At 46.1% G+C, this 19,907-nt stretch overlaps 1 protein-coding gene across 1 annotated transcript; it reads right to left on the bottom strand.

The window, feature by feature from the left end:
* Positions 1-288: 288 nt before the first annotated feature.
* Positions 289-19,478, bottom strand: HMGB1 (high mobility group box 1). The gene is made up of 5 exons (XM_077298270.1): positions 19,343-19,478; positions 3,967-4,129; positions 3,113-3,258; positions 2,395-2,569; positions 289-983 (listed from the first exon to the last, which is right to left on the bottom strand). The coding sequence occupies exons 2-5, from the start codon at positions 4,114-4,116 to the stop codon at positions 819-821; spliced, it is 636 nt and encodes a 211-aa protein (XP_077154385.1). The 5' UTR covers positions 4,117-4,129; positions 19,343-19,478; the 3' UTR covers positions 289-818.
* Between the last annotated feature and the right edge of the window lie 429 nt (positions 19,479-19,907).

Raw genomic sequence — 19,907 nt, 5'->3', positions numbered from 1 at the left:
GTTGACAGTGGAATTTAACTAGTTAACAGTCGCGGGTGGATCGCGATTCCACCCATGGCTGTTGCAGGCACACGTCAGCTGTATAAATCAGTTGTCATGTGCCCAGAAAGGTGCGGGCTCAGCGCTGGAGCCCACACCAAACAGGGAGAATCCGACATATGCATACTATTACGGCACATGTCAAAAAGGGGTTAACAATCCTCCTGGTTTTCAGTAACAATTCATATTGTTTTTTTCTTCCATCAAATATAAAATGCTGAAAGTAAATAAAATTAAAAACGCCAGCGGTAATAAAAAAAAAATTGTTTTTTTAATTAGAAGCAATCAGAATGTCAACAAAACATTTTCAACTTTTTTTTTTTTTTCGCAATTACAGAGTGGTATTCAGTTAAACAGAACAACAATTATGATGCTAAGACAACTGAAAATGAAATGATCTACATCCCCATATAACTAGTCTGTGCTGTGCACAACATGAACCTGCTTAAATTTCCATGCCAATTTACAACCCCCATCCTGTACCAGGCAAGGTCAAGTGGCCATTGAAAACCACGAGAGGGATAATAAAAATATTTTAAAAAAAAAAAAAAAAAAGAAAAACCTGAAAGGGAGTCTAAAGACACAGCTGGTAGTGTGCTACCTATACAAGAAAAATAATAAAAAGAAATAAAGACACTGTACAGGTTTAAAAACAAATCGTACACATTCATATATTTGATTTGTTTTCGTCTTTAAAAATGAGTGAGCTGTGTACAGGGGGTTAAATGCTATATAGACAAAAAAAAAAAATAGGGAAAAAAAAAGGCTCATGGAGATGCTCATTCATCATCATCTTCCTCCTCCTCCTCTTCTTCATCTTCCTCCTCCTCTTCTTCGTCTTCATCGTCGTCATCCTCATCCTCAGCTCTCTTGCTCTTTTCGGGCTTAGCAGGGGCCTTTTTTCCTGTATCTAGTTTGCCTTTGGAACGATATTGTGCCATATCCTACAAAGGAAAAAAAAAAAAAAAAAAGTAAAATTTTCACATCTCAAATACCCAAAATGCAAGTGTAAATGCCATTATATTTAGACAAGAAAAAGTAAAGAAACCAACAACTTTAGGCCTCAGACACTTTTTTTCATGTGTATTCTAGCCGTGTTTTTTTTACAGATAAAAACGCGTACACATTATAATCTACAGCTCACGTGTTTTTTATTTTTTGTGTGTGAATGGTGTATCCTTGCATGTTCATTTCTTACTAGCATCACGGATGAAAAGAGCCCCCAAACTCTACGGGTCCATGAAAATTATGGATTGCATCAGTGTGCAGTCTATAAAGATACAAGTTTAATGATTTATTTATCTATACATGAAAATCGCTGATGGTGAAACCTGACGCACGAACCAAGCGCTGATGGGAATAAACACGTTCGCCTAAATAAAAACCGGTAAGGTAAGTTTACAGAAAACTTTCCTTCCTTCCTACAATGTTGAGTCTCTGCAGACTACACACCTCTAGACTCACCAGTGTGATAACATTTCACACGCAAGAAAATTGTGATCAGTCTTTTGGGAAAGGATGAATGTAAGCCGTTTATAAAGGGGGAATGACAAACAGGTTCGTATAGGCCGGCACACAAGTGGAGACGCCTGCTTAACACAGAAGCTTCAAAAAGCAAAATGTTTCAATAAAAAAAAAAAAAGTTATAGAATCGGGTTATAGGCGTCTCCCTCTTCTGGTACGTATAAACATGTGTATAATACTACTGTATGCTCTTGGTTTCTTGGTTACACACTGCCACCTTCTGCATGAAGCCATGGCGAGCAATGCTATACAGGCTGCTGTGAAGTATATAGCATAGATCCATACAACAATTTCGTATACGACCATCGTACACCAGGTGTAGAGGGTCGGCTTTAGTCACTTCCTCTGGTACCAACGGCACGTGGAGGCAGGAGGAGACGAGACCTGCCGTTTTATAGCACCACAGACAATTGCGTATTCTTCGGCTTTTTTTCCTGAACTTAGTCGTGACAGATACATCGTAACAAATTTTGACAGGTCCCATTAACTTAAATTAGGTTACACCTTTTTTAATTTGGGGGTTCCGTAGTTCTGATGGTGACCAGTACCCCACCACAGACTACAATATTTCAGCTGTGATCGCAGCCTCTCCTCTTTTTTGGCTAAACTTTTAGTTAGAAACCTCTGTTAAGACAAATAAGCAATGATCACAAGACAGTCAGAAAATAAAGTGCAACTGTTGCAAAGCATCTTGATATTTTCCACCAAGGAGTTAATGGTGGTGTCCTAAGTACCATGCCCCCCCCCCCCACCCCCCGCCTAAATGTTAAAGTTTGGGGAGATCAATACAAGCAATGAAGTCATATGACATCTATTTAAATTACAGGTTACCTTCTTATACTTCTCCTTCAGTTTGGATGCTTTCTTCTCGTAAGGCACCTTGTCCTCTGATGCAGTGTTATTCCACATCTCTCCGAGCTTCTTCGCAACGTCTCCAATGGTCAGACCTGGCTGCTCGCCTTTGATTTTAGGACGGAAGTCAGAGCAGAACAAGAAGAAAGCAGAGCTGTGCGGAAAAATAAAATATAAGAAACAACCATAATAATGCATTCACTATGGGGGATGTTTTAACCCCAAAACCATTAACTCCTTCTTATTGCAGCTGCCATAGAAGTCAGATTTATCAAAATATTATAAGGTTTAATCTGTACGTTAAATAAAAAATAAATCCCGTTTTTTGTCACTACATCTTCCACAAAGAAATGCAATAAATATTAAAAAAAAAAGTTGTGGGTCTTAGAAAGTAGGGGCACAAACAAATCATTTGGGGGTGGCGGTGGGATACTCCTGTAATTGTCCTGACCTGGAGAGTCATGTGGGCATATCATTTTTACTGCATAATTAATGCCATAAAAACATTTCAAAAAACAGTAATTGGAACTGGATTTTTTTTTCTTTTTTGCCATTTCCGCTTACTCTGTATGGCAAAATGAATGATGTCATTAAAAACTACAAAAAAAAAACCCCTAAAAACCCTCATGTCTATGTTGATGGTAAAATAAATTATGGTTATTTGAAACATTGTCTGTGTCATAAGGGGTTAACTCACGGTGGTCTCTTTGGTGCATTTGGGTCCTTAAACTTCTTTTTTGATTCTCCTTTGGGTGGCATGTAAGATTTCATTTCACTTTCATAACGAACCTTGTCTGCTTTCGCCATGTCTTCAAACTTTCCCTTCTCTTTAGCAGACATAGTCTAGGGGAAAGAAAATTCAATGTACAAAGAGCGACAACTTTCTGCCACGTTCACACAGGACACGTGGCATCACGGGCGGTGTACTTGCTCTATGTATTAGGCATCGCAGGCGGTGTACTCGCCCTATGTATTAGGCATCGCAGGCGGTGTACTCGCTCTATGTATTACGTATTGCAGGCGGTGTACTCGCTCTATGTATTACGTATTGCAGGCGGTGTACTCGCACTATGTATTATGTATTGCAGGCAGTGTACTCGCTCTATGTATTAGGTATTGCAGGCAGTGTACTCGCCCTATGTATTAGGCATCGCAGGCGGTGTACACGCCCTATGTAGTAGGCATCGCAGTGTACTCGCTCTATGTATTAAGCATTGCAGGCGGTGTACTCGCACTATGTATTATGTATTGCAGGCGGTGTACTCGCTCTATGTATTAGGCATCGCAGGCGGTGTACTCGCACTATGTACTAGGCATCGCAGGCGATGTACTCGCACTATGTATTAGGCATCGTGGGTGGTGTACTAGCATTATGTATTGCAGGCGGTGTACTCGCCCTATGTATTAGGCATCACAGGCGGTGTACTCGCTCTATGTATTAGGATGCAGATCGCACGTTTATTTTCATTCCCGGAGCATACACTTGTGCTTAGAGTGGAGCTTGAGGATAAATGTTCGCCTGATTCCCAACATGAATGATGAATATTTTACCTTCCACCGTTCGGAGCACTTCTTGGAGAATTCTGCAAAGTTCACAGATGCATCAGGATGCTTTTTCTTGTGCTCTTCTCTGCACGTCTGCACAAAGTAAGCATAGGAGGACATTTTGCCTCTGGGCTTCTTGGGATCACCTTTCCCCATTTTTAATAAAATTCTGTAAGAAAAGAAATGTTGAGACTTATAAGCCACCATTCACGCTCCGTCAGATTAGTTCTGCTATATAAGAATTTATGCACACGGTGATTACGGCCCGTTTTATTTTGTGTTTGGGAGAGGTTTTCTCTTTGCCCTCAGTCACAGATGTGATATAGGACGCAGAGCCCATAAAGCAGAGCACAGGGCTCCTCATCTTTACACGGACATCGAGGCGCTGTAATATGAAGACTCTCCTGTACTATACCTATGTACATACAGAGGCAGAGGGAACATTTTTCTGTTCAATTTCTTCCTGGGAATCTCCAGGTGAGATTGGTGAACATAGAGAGGAACAGCACGTACTTCTATGGAAGGCCTATACATACATACATGCTCCATACAAAACCGGTCTTATGTTACCGGCTAGCTGAGGCCTTGATATTGATGACCTGTCCCGAATATAGCTCCACCACCTTGTGTCCTTAATTCACAAGGCAATGTTTGTTTCCACCCCAGTTGAGATCTAGAATAAAAAAAAAAAAGGCCTACTGAACCTTCTCTGCATGACCAAGATATCTTTTGGTTGCGCTGCTGATTATATTGATACTGTGGTTTGCTTATGACAGGCCATCAGGGGTCCTACGCCTGTCCACAACACCCCCATCAGTCGATTGACATCCATAGTCCTTACAAGCCGTTTCAGGCTTTGTGCAAGCTACAGATCTAGCAGGCGTCATTGTGACCTGTGGGCTCACTATGGCTTTGTCCCAGTACGCCGATAATGCAGCTCGGCGGGTCATTATCTTTATACTGGAGCGGCCGCATTTTGCAAACTGGGTTAGAATATTTGTTGTGCCGATCTAAAATGGCTGGCTACTGTATGTATGTGCCAAGGTCCGGACTAACTCCTGGCCCATGGGCACACCTACATATCCTGATCTCCACCTTGGCTTCGAACATGACGTGTGCGGAGTCCTCATTACTGAGCTCGTCTAGTAATAGTGAATGGACACGTGTCACACTGCTGCAATCAGTACATTAACACTCCAGATTATTACACTGGCGCTGCCGTCCCTCCAGCCTCAGGACTGGTGGCAGTCAAGGTCAGATATCTAATGAGGGGCCACCACGTTGTGAGAAGCCAATACCCGTCTAAGGCTACGTTCACATTTGCGGTCAGCGCCGCAGCGTCGGCGCATGCGTCCCTATATTTAACATGGGGGCGCATGGACATGCGTTGTGCTGCGTTTTGCGCCGCATGGCCGCAAGCGTTGGACGCAAGAAACGCTTCAAGTTGCATTTTTTTTGCGTCCAACTTTCGGCCAAAAAGGACGCATGCGGCGCAAAACGCAGCGTTTTAGCGTGCGTTTTGCCGCGTTTTTGTTTGCGTTGTGCGCTGCGGCGCCGACGCTGCGGCGCACAACGCAAATGTGAACGTAGCCTAAGGTTAAAACGAGATGTGTTCTGAATAGGAATGAGCAGTCAGAAAACAACCCATTATTTCAATTATGTTTTTATGGTAAAGGGAACTTGACATCGGACTCTACGAGACACGGCAGCATGAATTAAGAGGGAGCTGACATCGGACTCTACGAGACTCGGCAGCGTTAATTAAGAGGGAGCTGACATCGGACTCTACAAGACTCGGCAGCATGAATTAAGACACAAGAGGTGACAGGTTTTACTCCCAAGACAGCATTTCAGAGTACTCATGTTTTAAAAAGCTGTCACCTCAGTCAGATCAATCAGGCCCTGGATGGCTTATTTTACAAATGTGACTTTTTTTAAAAAAAAACCAAAATTTACATTCCCATAAAAATGGAGCACAGAGATTGTCTGCAGTGGTCTGCCTACAGCTTGTTCACAAAAACCAGGTAGTGGTATAGCGGCAGCACTGGACATGGGGAGGCTGGGATTATCAGCTTTTGTTCATATGTCTGCAAGCCTATAAGAAAACAACTATTTTCAGAAACCACTTTAACGTGTGATTGGTGAACTGCCCGCTATTTCTCATTTCTAGCTTCTACTACAGTGGGTGATACACTGCCGATTTAGCAAGTTTTCCCACCTACAAAGAATGGAGAGGTCTGTCATTTTTATCGTAGGCACACCAACTGTGAGAATCTAAAAATAAAATCCAGTAAATCACATTGTAGGATTTTTACATCATTAATTTGCATTTTATTGCATAAAATAAGTATTTGATACAATAGAAAAACAGAACTTAATATTTGGTACAGAAACCTTTGTTTCCAATTAGGCTACTTTCACACTAGCGTCGTGCGCTGCACGTCGCTATGCGATGTTGCGGCGCACCGACGCTAGCTGTGGAAGAGCCACACAACGGGGGCAGCGGATGCTGTTTTTCAACGCATCCGCTGCCCCATTGTGAGGTGCAGGGAGGCGGGGGCAGAGTTCCGGCTGCGCATGCGCGGTCGGAAAAGACGCTATCGACGCACAAAAAAGTTACATGCAACGGTTTTTTGTGCCGACGGTCCGACGCACGGCGGTTGCGACGTGTGGCAATGCGTCGTAAATAAAAGTCTATGGACAAAAAACGCATCCTGCAAGCACTTTAGCAGGATGTTTTTTGTCCAAAACGACGCATAGCGACGTGCAGTGCACGACGCTAGTGTGAAAGTAGCCTTACAGAGGTCAGACGTTTCCTGTAGATCTTGACCAAGTTTGCACACTGCAGCAGGGATTTTGGCCCACTCCTCCTTACAGATCTTCTAGGTTTCGGTGCTGTCGATGGGCAACATTGCATTTCAGCTCCCTCCAAAGATTTTCTATTGGGTTCAGGTCTGGAGACTGGCTAGGCCATTCCAGGACCTTGAAATGCTTCTTACGGAGCCACTCTTTACTTTCCCTGGCTGTGTGTTTCGAGTCGTTGTCATGCTGGAAGACACAGCAACGACCCATCTTCAATGCTCTTACTGAGGGAAGGAGATTGGGGCCAAAATCTTGCAACACATGACACCATCCATCCTCCCTTCAATACAGTGCAGTCGTCATGCTCCCTTTACAGAAAAACACCCCCCAAAAGTAGGTTTCCCCCACCATGCTTCATGTTTGGAATGGTATTCTTGGAGTTGTATCGATCCTTCTTCCTTCAAATACAGCGAGTGGAGTTGATACCAAAAAGTTCTATTTTAGTCTCACTTGACTACATAACCTTCTCCAATGCCTACTCTGGAAAATCCAGAAGGTCATTGGTGACTTCAAACAGGCCTGGACATGTGCTGGTGTGAGCAGGGGGACCTTGCGTGCACTGCAGGATTTTATTCCATCAAAGAGTAGTGTGTTACTAACAGTAATGTTTGAGACTGCGGTCCCAGCTCTCTTCAGGTTATGGACCAGGTCCTCCCATGTAGTTCTGGGCTGATTACTGACCTTTCTCTGAATCATCCTTACCTCACGAAGAGATATCTTGCCTGGAGCCCCAAACCAAGGAAGATTGACAGTCATCTTGTGTTTCCTCCATTTTCTAATACCGTATATACTCAAGTATAAGCCGACCCGAGTACTGTATAAGCTGACCCCCCTAATTTTGCCACAAAAAACTGGGAAAACTGAATGACTCGAGTATAAGCCTAGGGTGGAAAATGCAGCAGCTACCGGTAAATGTCAAAAGTAAAAATAGATACCAATAAAAGTAAAATTAATTGAGACATCAGTAGGTTAAGGGTTTTTGAATATCCATATTAAATCAGGAGCCCCATATAATGCTCCATAAAGTTTATGATGGCCCCATAAGATGCTCCATATTAAAATATGCCCCATATAATCTTGCATAAAGGTTAATAATGGCCCCATAAGATTCTCCATAGACACATTTGCCCAATATAATGCTGCACAAATGTTGATTATGGCCCCATAAGATGCTCCATAAGGATATTTGCCCCATAGTGCTGCACAAACCTTTATTATGGCCCCATAAGATGCTCCATGCAGACACTTGCCCCATATAGTGCTGCACAAACGTTATGGCCCCATACAGACACTTGCCCCATATAGTGCTGCACAAACGTTATGGCCCCATACAGACACTTGCCCCATATAGTGCTGCACAAACGTTATGGCCCCATAGATGCCCCATACAGACACTTGCCCCATATAGTGCTGCACAAACGTTATTGCCCCATAAGATGCTCCATACAGACACTTGCCCCATTTGCTGTTGCTGCGATAAAAAAAAAAAAAAAAAATCACATACTCACCTCTCAGTCACTCAGGCCCCCGGCACTTTCAATATTCCCCTGACTTAGTTTCGGGCGCCTCTCCATCTTCAGCGTCTTCTGCACTGACGTTCAGGCAGAGGGCGCGCACTAACCACGTCACCTCGCCCTCTGACCTGAGCGTCACTGCAGAAGACGCTGAAGACGGAGCGGCGCCGGAACGAGGAGCAGGTGAATATCGCGCAGCGCTCCCCTCCCCATTATACTCACCTGCTCCTGGTGCAGTTCCTGCTTCCTCGGTGCCGCGGCTTCTTCCTGTACTGAGCGGTCACCGTTACCGCTCATTACAGTAATGAATATGCGGCTCTACCCCTATGGGAGGTGGAACCGCATATTCATTACTGTAATGAGCGGTACCATGTGACCGCTCACTACAGGAACAAGCTGGGGCTCCGGGGAACCAGGGACCGCACCAGGAGCAGGTGAGTATAATTTGACAGCCCCCGCTCCCCCTGCCGACCCCTGGGTATGACTCAAGTATAAGCTGAGAGGGGGACTTTCAGCCCAAAAAAGTGGGCTGAAAATCTCGGCTTATACTCGAGTATATACTGTAATTGCCCCAACAGTTACTGCCTTCTCACCAAGCTGCTTGCCTATTGTACTGTAGCCCATCCCAGACTTGTGCCGGTCTACAATTTTGTCCCTGATGTCCTTAGACAGCTCTTTGGTCTTGGCCATAGTGGAGAGGTTGGAGTATGATTGAGTGTCTGGACACTTTTATACATAACTGTTTAAGTTCATTAATATAGATAGTGTGTGCAAAGTAGGAGGACTTCTTAAAGAAAAACTAACAGCTCTGTGAGAGCCAGAATTATTGCTGGTTGGTCAGTGATCAAATAAATAATTACCGGTATTTAAAAATCATACTGTGATTTTCTGTTTTTTATTTTTAGATTCTGTCTCTCACAGTTGAAGTGTAAGGCTACTTTCACACTAGCGTCGTGCACTGCACGTCGCAATGAGTCGCTGTGGATAAAAAATGCATCCTGCAAAGTTGTCCGCAGGATGCGTTTTTTCTCCATAGACTTTTATTAGCGATGCAGTGCCACACGTCGAAACCATCCGGCGACGGTTGCGCCGTGTTTTGGCGCACCGCCGCCACAAAAAAAGTTAAATTTTTTGTGCGTCGAGACTGCCATTTTCGACCGCGCGTGCGCGGCCGAAACTCCGCCCCCTCCTCCCCGGACCTTGCAATGGGGCAGCGGAAGCGTCCTAAGACTGCTTCCGCTGCCCATGTCGGGCATTTTTTGCGCAGTATGCGTCAGTACGTCGGGCCGACGCAGCACGACGGCCCCGTACCGACGCTAGTGTGAAAGCAGCCTAACTATGATAAAAAGTACATGACCTCTCCATTCTTTGCAGTTCGGAAAACTTGCAAAATCAGCAGTGTATCAAATACTTATTTTCCCCACTGTACGTGTTATACTTCATGGTTGATGCAGTGCAAGTAAAGTTTATGGAGGCATTTTATTTTCAATTTACACCTAAGACCCGATGGGAACTGAGTGTATACTGTGAATGGAAGCCATACGCAAGTGCATGTCCCATTGATAAGATCAATATTTCTGGAATTAAACCATCTGTCTCATTTATACATATAAATGAAATATGCAAATGTATTCTTAATACAACAGCAATAGTGATGAGCTTATGTGCTCTGACAACGTGTTGCTCGGCTGTTATCAGACTATCTTTGGCGCGCTCAGATATTATGTTCGAGTCCTCGCAGCTGCATGTCTCGCGGCTGTCAGCTGAAACACATGCAGGGTTGGCCTGTTAGTTAGGCAATCCGTGCATGTGTTGCGGCATTAGAGCATATTATCCGAGCACGCCGAAGACAGGCGGATAACACGTTATCCGAGCACGGTCTCTCATCACTAATCAGCACCTACATATAACAGGAACATCTATGGAAAAATCTGCTCCTCAGGAGAGTATTAAGCTTCTAGTTACACATCTGTACCATGGTGGGGCATAATGCTGGATAGGATCAGGGTAGAAACTAGATTGTTCCCATTCAATGACTGCAAACAGAGATCTTTTAAAAACAACAACTGAGGAATAGAAATAAAGTGACCTTGAGAAGGGCCTCTGCTACAAGAGCAGTGAACTAGAGCAAATCAGGAGTCAGTTTTACAAGACAATGGATGGAATCAATGAGGCTTTCCTGCAACTTTAAACAACAAAAAGGTGTGGGGGGAACTTTACCCATTGCCTTATGTTGGGTTTTTCTACACCATCTACTCCCTTATTTTATGGGCACGTGTTTCTACACACTATGTTAATTTAAATTAAAAAGTAATCGATATACAATAAAAGCCTCAACTGTGTCGCTACAACCAGTGATAGACCGCATCGTAAAAGCAGCCTCCACATAAAGGCGACAGATAAATAAAAAAGATGGAGGTAAGGGGTCTTCTCATGGTGCACTGCCAACAATCAATGCCTATCTGCCAGGCCATGCGGGACCTCAAACTGACATGGCACAGCAATAAGAGGCCATAGGCGCTCCCTGTGCCACCATATGGCAGCTCTTTGGACATCTTCTATCCTAGAGCTCCTGAAAAAACAGCAACAAAAAACACAACCAATTATGTGCTCGAGAAGAATTAGAGGTACCACGACCAGTTATGGCGTCTGCACTACAGATCTATCAACCACACAGCCACATTACACGCACGAGCACATAGGGCAGGTTCATTATTGCATTTCAACTATTGGTGTCTAGTTTTTTGGTGCTTGTATTTTGTTTGAGGTTTTTTTTTTCAATGTTTGTCATTTTCAGCTGATTCATCAATTGTGGTATTAAAAATCACTCAGTTTTGGTGCAAATATTCGTCAGTCTCTGCCTTTAGTGATTTTGTGAACATATCAATTTTCTGCATGATTTGAGTGGAACGTGCGACTAATTGCTCTAAAGTTACGTTTTCACCTTTTTATTTTTCTTAACACAAAATTCAAGAATTATGCAAATTTGGGGCAAAAAAAAAAAAAAAACTAAAAAAAAAAAAAAAAAAACACCTGTCATTGAACACCACAGTATAGAAAAAAACAACCATAAATGCTGAATATTGCACAAGTTGCTTTTTTCCACTGTACTGAAGCCGAAACTGTACTAATTACCAATTTTCACGGACTCATAATAAGGGAGTTTTGCGGAACCACAATATTGATGGCCAATCCTGACAATATAAGATTAGAGGGGGTCTGACTCCTCTCCGCACCGCCATGGATCAAGCTGCCTGATGGCGCCACAGGGCTCAGAAAAGTGTTGTGGCCTCTTTGATTTACATACTTGAAGAATACCGTTGTATTTTCTGACATGAATGATACAGACACAGATTTTTCTGGCTTACACTGTGCCATGAGATATTTTACACATCATATTATGATTTATTTATTTTTTTTAAATATACTGGAAAATTTAAAAAAGTCAGTATGTTCAAAGGGAGTTTTCACCCCAAAAATGCATGTTAAATAAGACATGAAGGACAATCACCAGAAAAAAAAACAAAACAATCATTCTAGTATGTGATTCTGTCACAAACCTGAGAAAATAACTTAATTTGGATGCAAATAAGGAGGCATAGGTGCCATACACCCCCTCAATTTGCATGTTAGGGACCTCCCCTGCTTTGATTTACAGAGTTTGCTTCCCATCAGCCAGCGTGTATACACATGCACACTGACACAGCCTGACCCATGCTACGCATAGTGTTTTTCCAGTGTATGTGCGCGAGCCATCAATGGCTGGTTGAGTTTCCCTTCCTGTTGACGCGACCCTATGGCTAAGATCACACGACCATACTATCCACATTCAAGATAATAGGTCAAGATATCCTAATCACACTCTGATCAGTGTGGCACTGGAATGGGATCGGTTTTTCTCAGATGTGGAGAGTAAGAAAAAAAAAAATTCTCCATCTTCTCAATCCGATTTTATTTTTTCCAGACTTGGATGCAGGGCTGTGGAGTCGGGGACCATTTTGGTGGAGTCGGTGTTATGGAAATTGAGGAGTCGGAAGTTTGGCTTACCGACTCCACAGCCCTGCTTGGATGTGCGCGTATGATCAGATTTTTGGAGGCAGATGGTGCATGATGTGATGATTTTCACACACAAATTTGGTCAGAAAAAAAAATAAAAAATGTTCATCTGCACTTCCCGCATTGAATAACATTGGTCCGAGTGCTGTCTGATTTAATGGACAGCGCTCTACCGAAAATGAGGTCATATGCACGAACCCCATGAATAATTACTATTTATCCCTAAACATATAACCATTTTGCTCTTGATTTGGAGGAGGTCTGATTATTTTTGGACACCATGATGACTTTTTTTTATTGGGCCCATTTTGGGTTACTTTTATCACCATTATTTAGGGTGGCAAAGGGACCGAAGAATTAAAATTCTAGCGTTCAGATTACTGTTTTCCTTTATTACATGGGTTAGTTATACTTTTAAAAACACCAGTTGTCCTGAAGGCAAATATGCTTATTTTTTACTTTCAGATTGGGAGAGGGGTAGTGTTGGGATGTTTTACTAATTCTTCGCACTGTTGGTAGCCCACCTATGGAACTTGTGCAGCTCAACGATTGAGTTTTACATACCAAAATACCTTAGGTGCACCTGCTTATCTACTGTATTTTTTATTTTTTTTAAATATATAGTATTAAAAAAAAAAAAAAAAAAAAATTGCTTATGAATTTAGCATTCTGGTATATGACAAAATTACTATCCTTAGATGCCCATCCTGACAGTCGTCCCAAGTTAATGGTGGCATTCAGAAGACCCCCAGCTGCTATGGTAAAAGGTCAGCACTAGTCATGAGCGAATATACTCGTTACTCAAAATTTCTCGTGCACACTCGGGGGTCCTCAGAGTATTTTTTAGTGCCCGGAGATTTCGTTTTTCTTGCCGCAGCTGAATGATTTACATCTGTTAGCCAGCATAAGTACATGTGGGGGTTGCCTGGTTGCTAGGATATACCAGTATAGGGTCCAGTATAAACTCATCTCTCTCACCCACAAAGCCCTCCACAGTTCTGCACCGCCTTATATCTCCTCTCTCATCTCTGTCTATCGCCCTACACGTGCCCTCCGTTCTACAAATAACCTAAGACTAACATCCCCTGTAAGCCGAACATCGCACCTCCGTCTCCAAGACTTCTCTCGTGCTGCGCCAGCTCTCTGGAATGCACTTCCCCAGACGATCAGACTGATACCTAGCCCCGACCTATTCAAGCGCACTTTGAAAACCCATCTCTTCAAACAAGCCTACCACACCAACTACTCAGTAAACTAACTTTGCCCTGTTCCCTCCTTCCAAACATTACTCTGAATCTGCACCCTACTATTCATCTGTCTCCACACCCTCCATGCACACGATAACTGCACTTGATACTTGACTATTGCACTTAAACACACGGGCTGATGACCGGATCATGCAGCTTTATATGAAAATCCATATTTATTATAATTGCCACACCTGAAATAAGCACTTTTCACCTATTGTGTCCCCCCCATTTCCTTGTAGATTGTAAGCTTGCGAGCAGGGACCTCACTCCTAATGTCACTGTTTAAATTGTCTTAACTCGTACCGAATTTATTGTTTGTACATGTCCCCGCTTAATTGTAAATTGCTGCGGAATATGTTGGCGCTATATAAATAAAAATTATTATAATTATTATTAGCCAACATGTACTTATGCTGGCTATCAGATGTAAATCATTTAGCTGCGGCAAGAAAAACTAAATCTCCGAGCAAAAAAAAATACTCGGAGGACCCCCGAGCGTGCTCGAGAAATCTCCAGTAACGAGTATATTCGCTCATCACTAGTCAGCACCCTGCGATTATGAAGCGGCTGATGGTTGAGTGTATCCCTCCTTCCATACCAGTAAGAACCCTAAAATCCAGCTGTCAACAACTAACTATAGGATTAAAGTGAAAAAACAGTAGATATCGGAGCTATTAGTGTTGTGATTAAAAACAGGTGCCAGCTGTATTACACAGCCAGGACCCAATAAGGATGCAGCAGGCTCAGCTGCAGATCCTGCATTTTCTATGGGCATCTATCTAATGTATACGCAAGTCAGATGTTGGGCACGAATCAGAGTGCCCTTTTGTTTTTGACGGTTCTCGTACAAAGTCTATTCAGCTCATAGCAGTGAATGGCTATGTCATGACCACGTCTGACTCTTACCTACCCCAAATGGAACGCATATAGGTTAATATTCATTTAAAGGGTTTTCTTCTACTTTGGTATCAGATAAGTGGGGTCCTGACAAATGTTGCTAAAGGCTTAAAAAAATTGAATTTTTTTTTCTTCAAATAAGTGATTTTTTTAACAAGAATTTTTAAAAAGGGAGTGTGAAGAGTAATAAGGTAAACATGGTTATAATTCTCCCTCTGATCACTCGCTTTGGAAGCAAACCTGGTCAGACAAGAATTGTAACTTTTTTTTAATGGTCTTATTAGTTGGTAAAATTTTAATGGTATGTTGATATTTTGGCAAGCTATCATCCAGCAGCTTGTAGATCAGCATGACGACATTACATTATGGCCAGTGGTGCATGGTACCCTGACGAAGAGGGACGGAGTCCCTCGAAACGCATTGGTTAGCTTTTTGCTCTAGCAAGGCTCCGTAGCTTCGTGACGTCACACGCTGCAGAGCACTGTCGGCCATTTTTTTCAGCCGCGCATCCAGGATCGCCTCCGGCCGGGGCGCTTCTGGCTCTGCGCGTTCTCCAATTACCCTAACTACTCGCACTGCCCTTGCCCTTTGGTTATCTGGAGCCTCCAGCAACAGTACCCGCCGACATATACCCACCGGCATTATCGACCACGACATAGGCAAAGAGTAAGTGTTTACCTCTACCTTTATACAGGATTGCTGTTATTATTGGCATTTTTGGAAATAGAAGTTGGAGCTATAGTAGTTTGTGCTCACTATTGTTTTGAAGTTCTACACCTTTAGTTGTCTAGAGCTGGTTTAGCGCGATACCTCACTCTTCGGAATATGATAGTTGTATACAAGAAAAGCAACATCCATTAGACTGTAAAGCCCACCGCAGACATTTAGCAGGCGAGTCACAGTTGTATGTGACTGACGTTGTTTCATGACCAGATTGATTATTGTATTCTTGTAATGCGATCTCGACATTGCATGTGACAAATCACTTTGTAGCCCACCCTATATGATCAATGGGATGGCTTTGCAGTAAGCGGCCATCGCTAAAAATCCAAACCTAGTGTTTTTGGTTGCAGGTCCACACGACTGCCAGTGTCACATCATTTTGTGATTCTTATTGTACAGTGAAATTGCAGGACACCATCACCTTCATTGTTGGACTCACCATTGCCATAAGGATGGAGAGTGTGACTTTGGACTCACAAAATATATATCTACAGTATGTATCTACTATAATGAAAGTCAATGTGGTCGTGTCACAAACAGAAAGGCATAATGATCGCAATAGTTAAGGGGTATTCCGGCTCCACTCCCTTCAGCATCGGATTTATCATGACGTCTGCTGCCATGTCCTGGCTCAGGAGACTGGTGGTATCATCTACCTACAGGTATAGATGGCCACAGCATTTACAGTCAGGGCTGTGGAGTCTGTGTAGAATGGACCGAGACCTACCTACAGGTATAGATGGCCAACGCATTTACAGTCAGGGCTGTGGAGTCAGTGTAGAATGGACCGAGACCGAAAATATATAATACATTGGGTGCAGTAGTACAATGCAGGATGTGCTGGAAATGTTTCATAAGAATTTGGGAAAGTTCTGAAATGTCCTATAAATGTCAGTTCTGTTTCTGATCTAAGGATCTCGGCTGTTAGTGGAGATGAATCTGTGCTGCACTTTATGCACATGCTCAGTAGTGACCCATGCTGGGGACTCAGGGAAATTGAGGAGTCGGAGATTTGGCTTACTGACCACACAGCCCAGGCTACGGTATGTGGATAGGTCTTTTTTAAGAGCGATCCACGCCGTTAGGTGGAATCCTGGCTTATCCCCCTGTATTGCTGATGAAAGAATAAAGGAATGTTAATGCCGTTAATGCAATTGCCGTCTCTATCACTTTGGATTGGATACAGGGTTGGGGGTCGTCCTATTTTTTGGGGCATACGTGCATCTCCAGATTTTATACAAGTGTAAGAGTTTGTCTGGATCCAAGGTGTCGTGTACCTGTCTTATTGATTAGAAAGGACAGATGCGCAGTACTCGCTGCTTGCACTCATGAGCCGGCAGTTCTCTACAGACGCTGTGTCATTGCCCTGCTCACTACTGATGCCAAAGTGAGGTGGATAAAAAGAGGAGCAATCCCAAAACAGGGGTCTGGACCTCCACGAAGGATCTAGTCTTGAGTGAACGCATTTTCTCCACACCCGTCTAGAGGGCTGTGGGACATAGCCGGGCACGGCACACCTCGGCTGCGGGGCTCCATCTAATATAGTGGGTGTGGATAGATAAATGGGGTCCAGTCCTTGTCAGTAATCTGCGTCCACGGAACGGAAGTCCTGAAAGCCGCCTCCTAGCTGATGGCATCTGCAGCTCTCTGTTGATTAGCTGGCGTTGTGTGATGTCATGTACACCAGGCCGGCTGGTCACAAGAGGTAGGCCACCGTCAGGTAGGAGGCGGCTCCCGACCCGCTCAGCTACCGCTCTCGGCCCGTGGGGCTAATCACTCGTGGGGCACCCGGTCCATGCGGCTATAATTCTTTGGGCTCCCGGTCCGTGCAGCTATCGCTCTCGGGGCTCCCGGTCCATGCGGCTATCTCTCTCAGCCCGTGCGGCCATCGCTCTCGGGGCTCCCGGTCCGTGCGGCTATCGCTCTCGGGGCTCCCGGTCCGTGCGGCTATCGCTCTCGGGGCTCCCGGTCCGTGCGGCTATCGCTCTCGGGGCTCCCGGTCCGTGCGGCTATCGCTCTCGGGGCTCCCGGTCCGTGCGGCTATCGCTCTCGGGGCTCCCGGTCTGTGCGGCTATCGCTCTCGGGGCTCCCGGTCTGTGCGGCTATTGCTCTTGGGGCTCTCAGGTCTGTGTGGCTATCGCTCTCGGGCTCCTGGCCTGTGTGGCTATCGCTCTCGGGGCTCCTGGTCCATGCGGCTATCGCTCTCGGTGCTCCCGATCTGTGTGGCTATCGCTCTCGGGGCTCCTGGTCCATGCGGCTATCGCTCTCGGGGCTCCCGATCTGTGTGGCTATCGCTCTCAGGGCTCCCGGTCTGTGCGGCTATTGCTCTCGGGGCTCCCGGTCCGTGCGGCTATCGCTCTCGGGGCTCCCGCTCCGTGTGGCTATCGCTCTCGGGGCTCCCGCTCCGTGCGGCTATCGCTCTCGGGGCTCCCGGTCCGTGCGGCTATCGCTCTCGGGGCTCCCGGTCCGTGCGGCTATTGCTCTCGGGGTTTCCTGGCCTGTGTGGCTATCGCTCTCGGGGCTCCCGGTCTGTGTGGCTATCGCTCTCAGGGCTCCCGGTCTGTGCGGCTATTGCTCTCGGGGCTCCCGCTCCGTGTGGCTATCGCTCTCGGGGCTCCCGGTCCGTGCGGCTATCGCTCTCGGGGTTTCCTGGCCTGTGTGGCTATCGCTCTTGGGGCTCCCGGCCCGTGCGGCTATCGCTCTCGGGGCTCCCGATCTGTGTGGCTATCGCTCTCGGGGCTCCCGCTCCGTGTGGCTATCGCTCTCGGGGCTCCCGGTCCGTGCGGCTATCGCTCTCGGGGTTTCCTGGCCTGTGTGGCTATCGCTCTCGGCCCGTGCAGCTCATGGAATGGATCCTGCGATTATATTTCTGCCACCTCCACTACTGTGCCCTGCTCTCAGCGCGCCGTGCAGCAAATGTACCCCAGTCCTAGAGATCACTTACTATTGGGGTATCACCAGACCAGGGACAATTTTTTTTGCTCATATGTTATGGTGATGAACTGTGACCCTGCAATGTTCATGTCGCAGCACCGTCTAGTAACTATTTTCACTTTTCTCACATAGTGCAGTCGTGGATTTAGCACTAAAGTGGAGTACACCGGTCCAGCAGGACGTTTATTTATTTTTTTCCTTCCAATCTCTTGCGCATGAAAGAAAGTCCCCTTGAAATGTGTCCATCCGCGTGTTTCAGGGTGACAGGGGCCCGCCGGCGGCTCTTCTCCCGGCCGGTGTCACTCCGCGGCAGCTCCGTTGCGGTGTCTCGGCGCTGACATTATGCGGGGCTCTGTGTGTGTGTGAGAGAGATAAAGAGCTGGGAGGCGGCGGGGCCGCGCACACGCTCCCGCCAGCAGAATGACGCCGCGCTCGCCCTTTCTCCCTATTGTTGCCGTGCACGCGCCTCCTCACGCTATTAGAACCACCATGTTAGAGAGTGCAGCTCGCAACCGCCATCTCATAGATAGAAGCGGCGGCGGCGGAGGGGGGCACCTGCCCGGGGCGGACGGGGGCGACTGCGACCCCCTCAGCCCGGCGGCTCATGGGTGACAGCCGCCACCCGTCCCCGGCTCGCACCCCGTCCTCTTGTTTTCCCCATAGGCAGCCATGTTATCGCACATCCTGAGGTAATTTCGGCATCCTCTGCCAATACGCCCTACATCTGCCCCGGCTCTGGTAACGGCCGGCGATGCCCGGGCTGGCTTTATTAGCCCCGTCCTCGGGGGGCGGCAGTGCCCGGAGCGTCGCCCTCCCGTTACCAGCAGCGGATTTACCCGCCGGGCGTTATTAAAAGTTCACCTCACACCTCCAGCACTAAATAATGACATTACCCCTCGGTTCCCCGTCAGTTTCCCCGCTCCTCCGCTCACCCTATATAAGGAGGATTCTCTCCCCCCGATTTCACCGTTTTTTCCCCTCCCCGATGTTTTTAACGTTAATCCCGGCCCGGGATTATTTGTCGTCTTTAGGCGGATTAATACGGGCCACGGGTGGAGGTGCTTTGACATCCGTTCTCGCGCACCATACTTACCTTCCATAGACATTGCCAGTGACTGTGTGAGGCTTAGAGCCGCGTATACTCACCCAATGCTGTGTCTATGGAGCTCAATGTACTGCAATGGCTGTGAGAGAAAGCGGGATCGATACGCAGCCTCTTCACACTCTTCCCAATCTGTAACATTACTCTCTGCTTAGGAGGACGCTGATTGGCCGCCGCCAACTCGTCCCTCCATCTCATTGGTCGGCTCGCCTCCATTGTCCTGACCAGCGGCCGACGGTGATTGGACAGAATTTAGGCGACGTCACCCCAGAGCAAAACAGCGCGCAAATACGAAATGTCATCAGTGTGTGAGACGCTGGAGCGGGATGCAGCTGTAAGGCTGAGTTATAGTGTTTGCAATGCAAGCCCATAGAACCCAATGTAGCCAGCGACGGAGCGGGGGCTGCTCTACGTTCCGGGGCTATGCCGTGTTACCGGGCGGACTGCTGCCGGCACTGCAGCCCCGGCGGACACCCTCACCCCCCTCTACACCCTACAGCCATCCACAGCCAAAACATTGCACTCCATTGTCCCTGCTGTATCCACGGCTGTCGTGAACGCGCACAATGATAGGACTAGGCTGGCGAGCCCTCAGACTCGGGGTTCTGG

The sequence above is a fragment of the Ranitomeya variabilis genome, chromosome 3 (genome assembly GCF_051348905.1).
Source record: "Ranitomeya variabilis isolate aRanVar5 chromosome 3, aRanVar5.hap1, whole genome shotgun sequence".
Classification (NCBI taxonomy): domain Eukaryota; kingdom Metazoa; phylum Chordata; class Amphibia; order Anura; family Dendrobatidae; genus Ranitomeya; species Ranitomeya variabilis.
The sequence above is the reverse complement of the archived record's forward strand: the minus strand, read 5'-3'. Positions and strand labels throughout refer to the sequence as shown.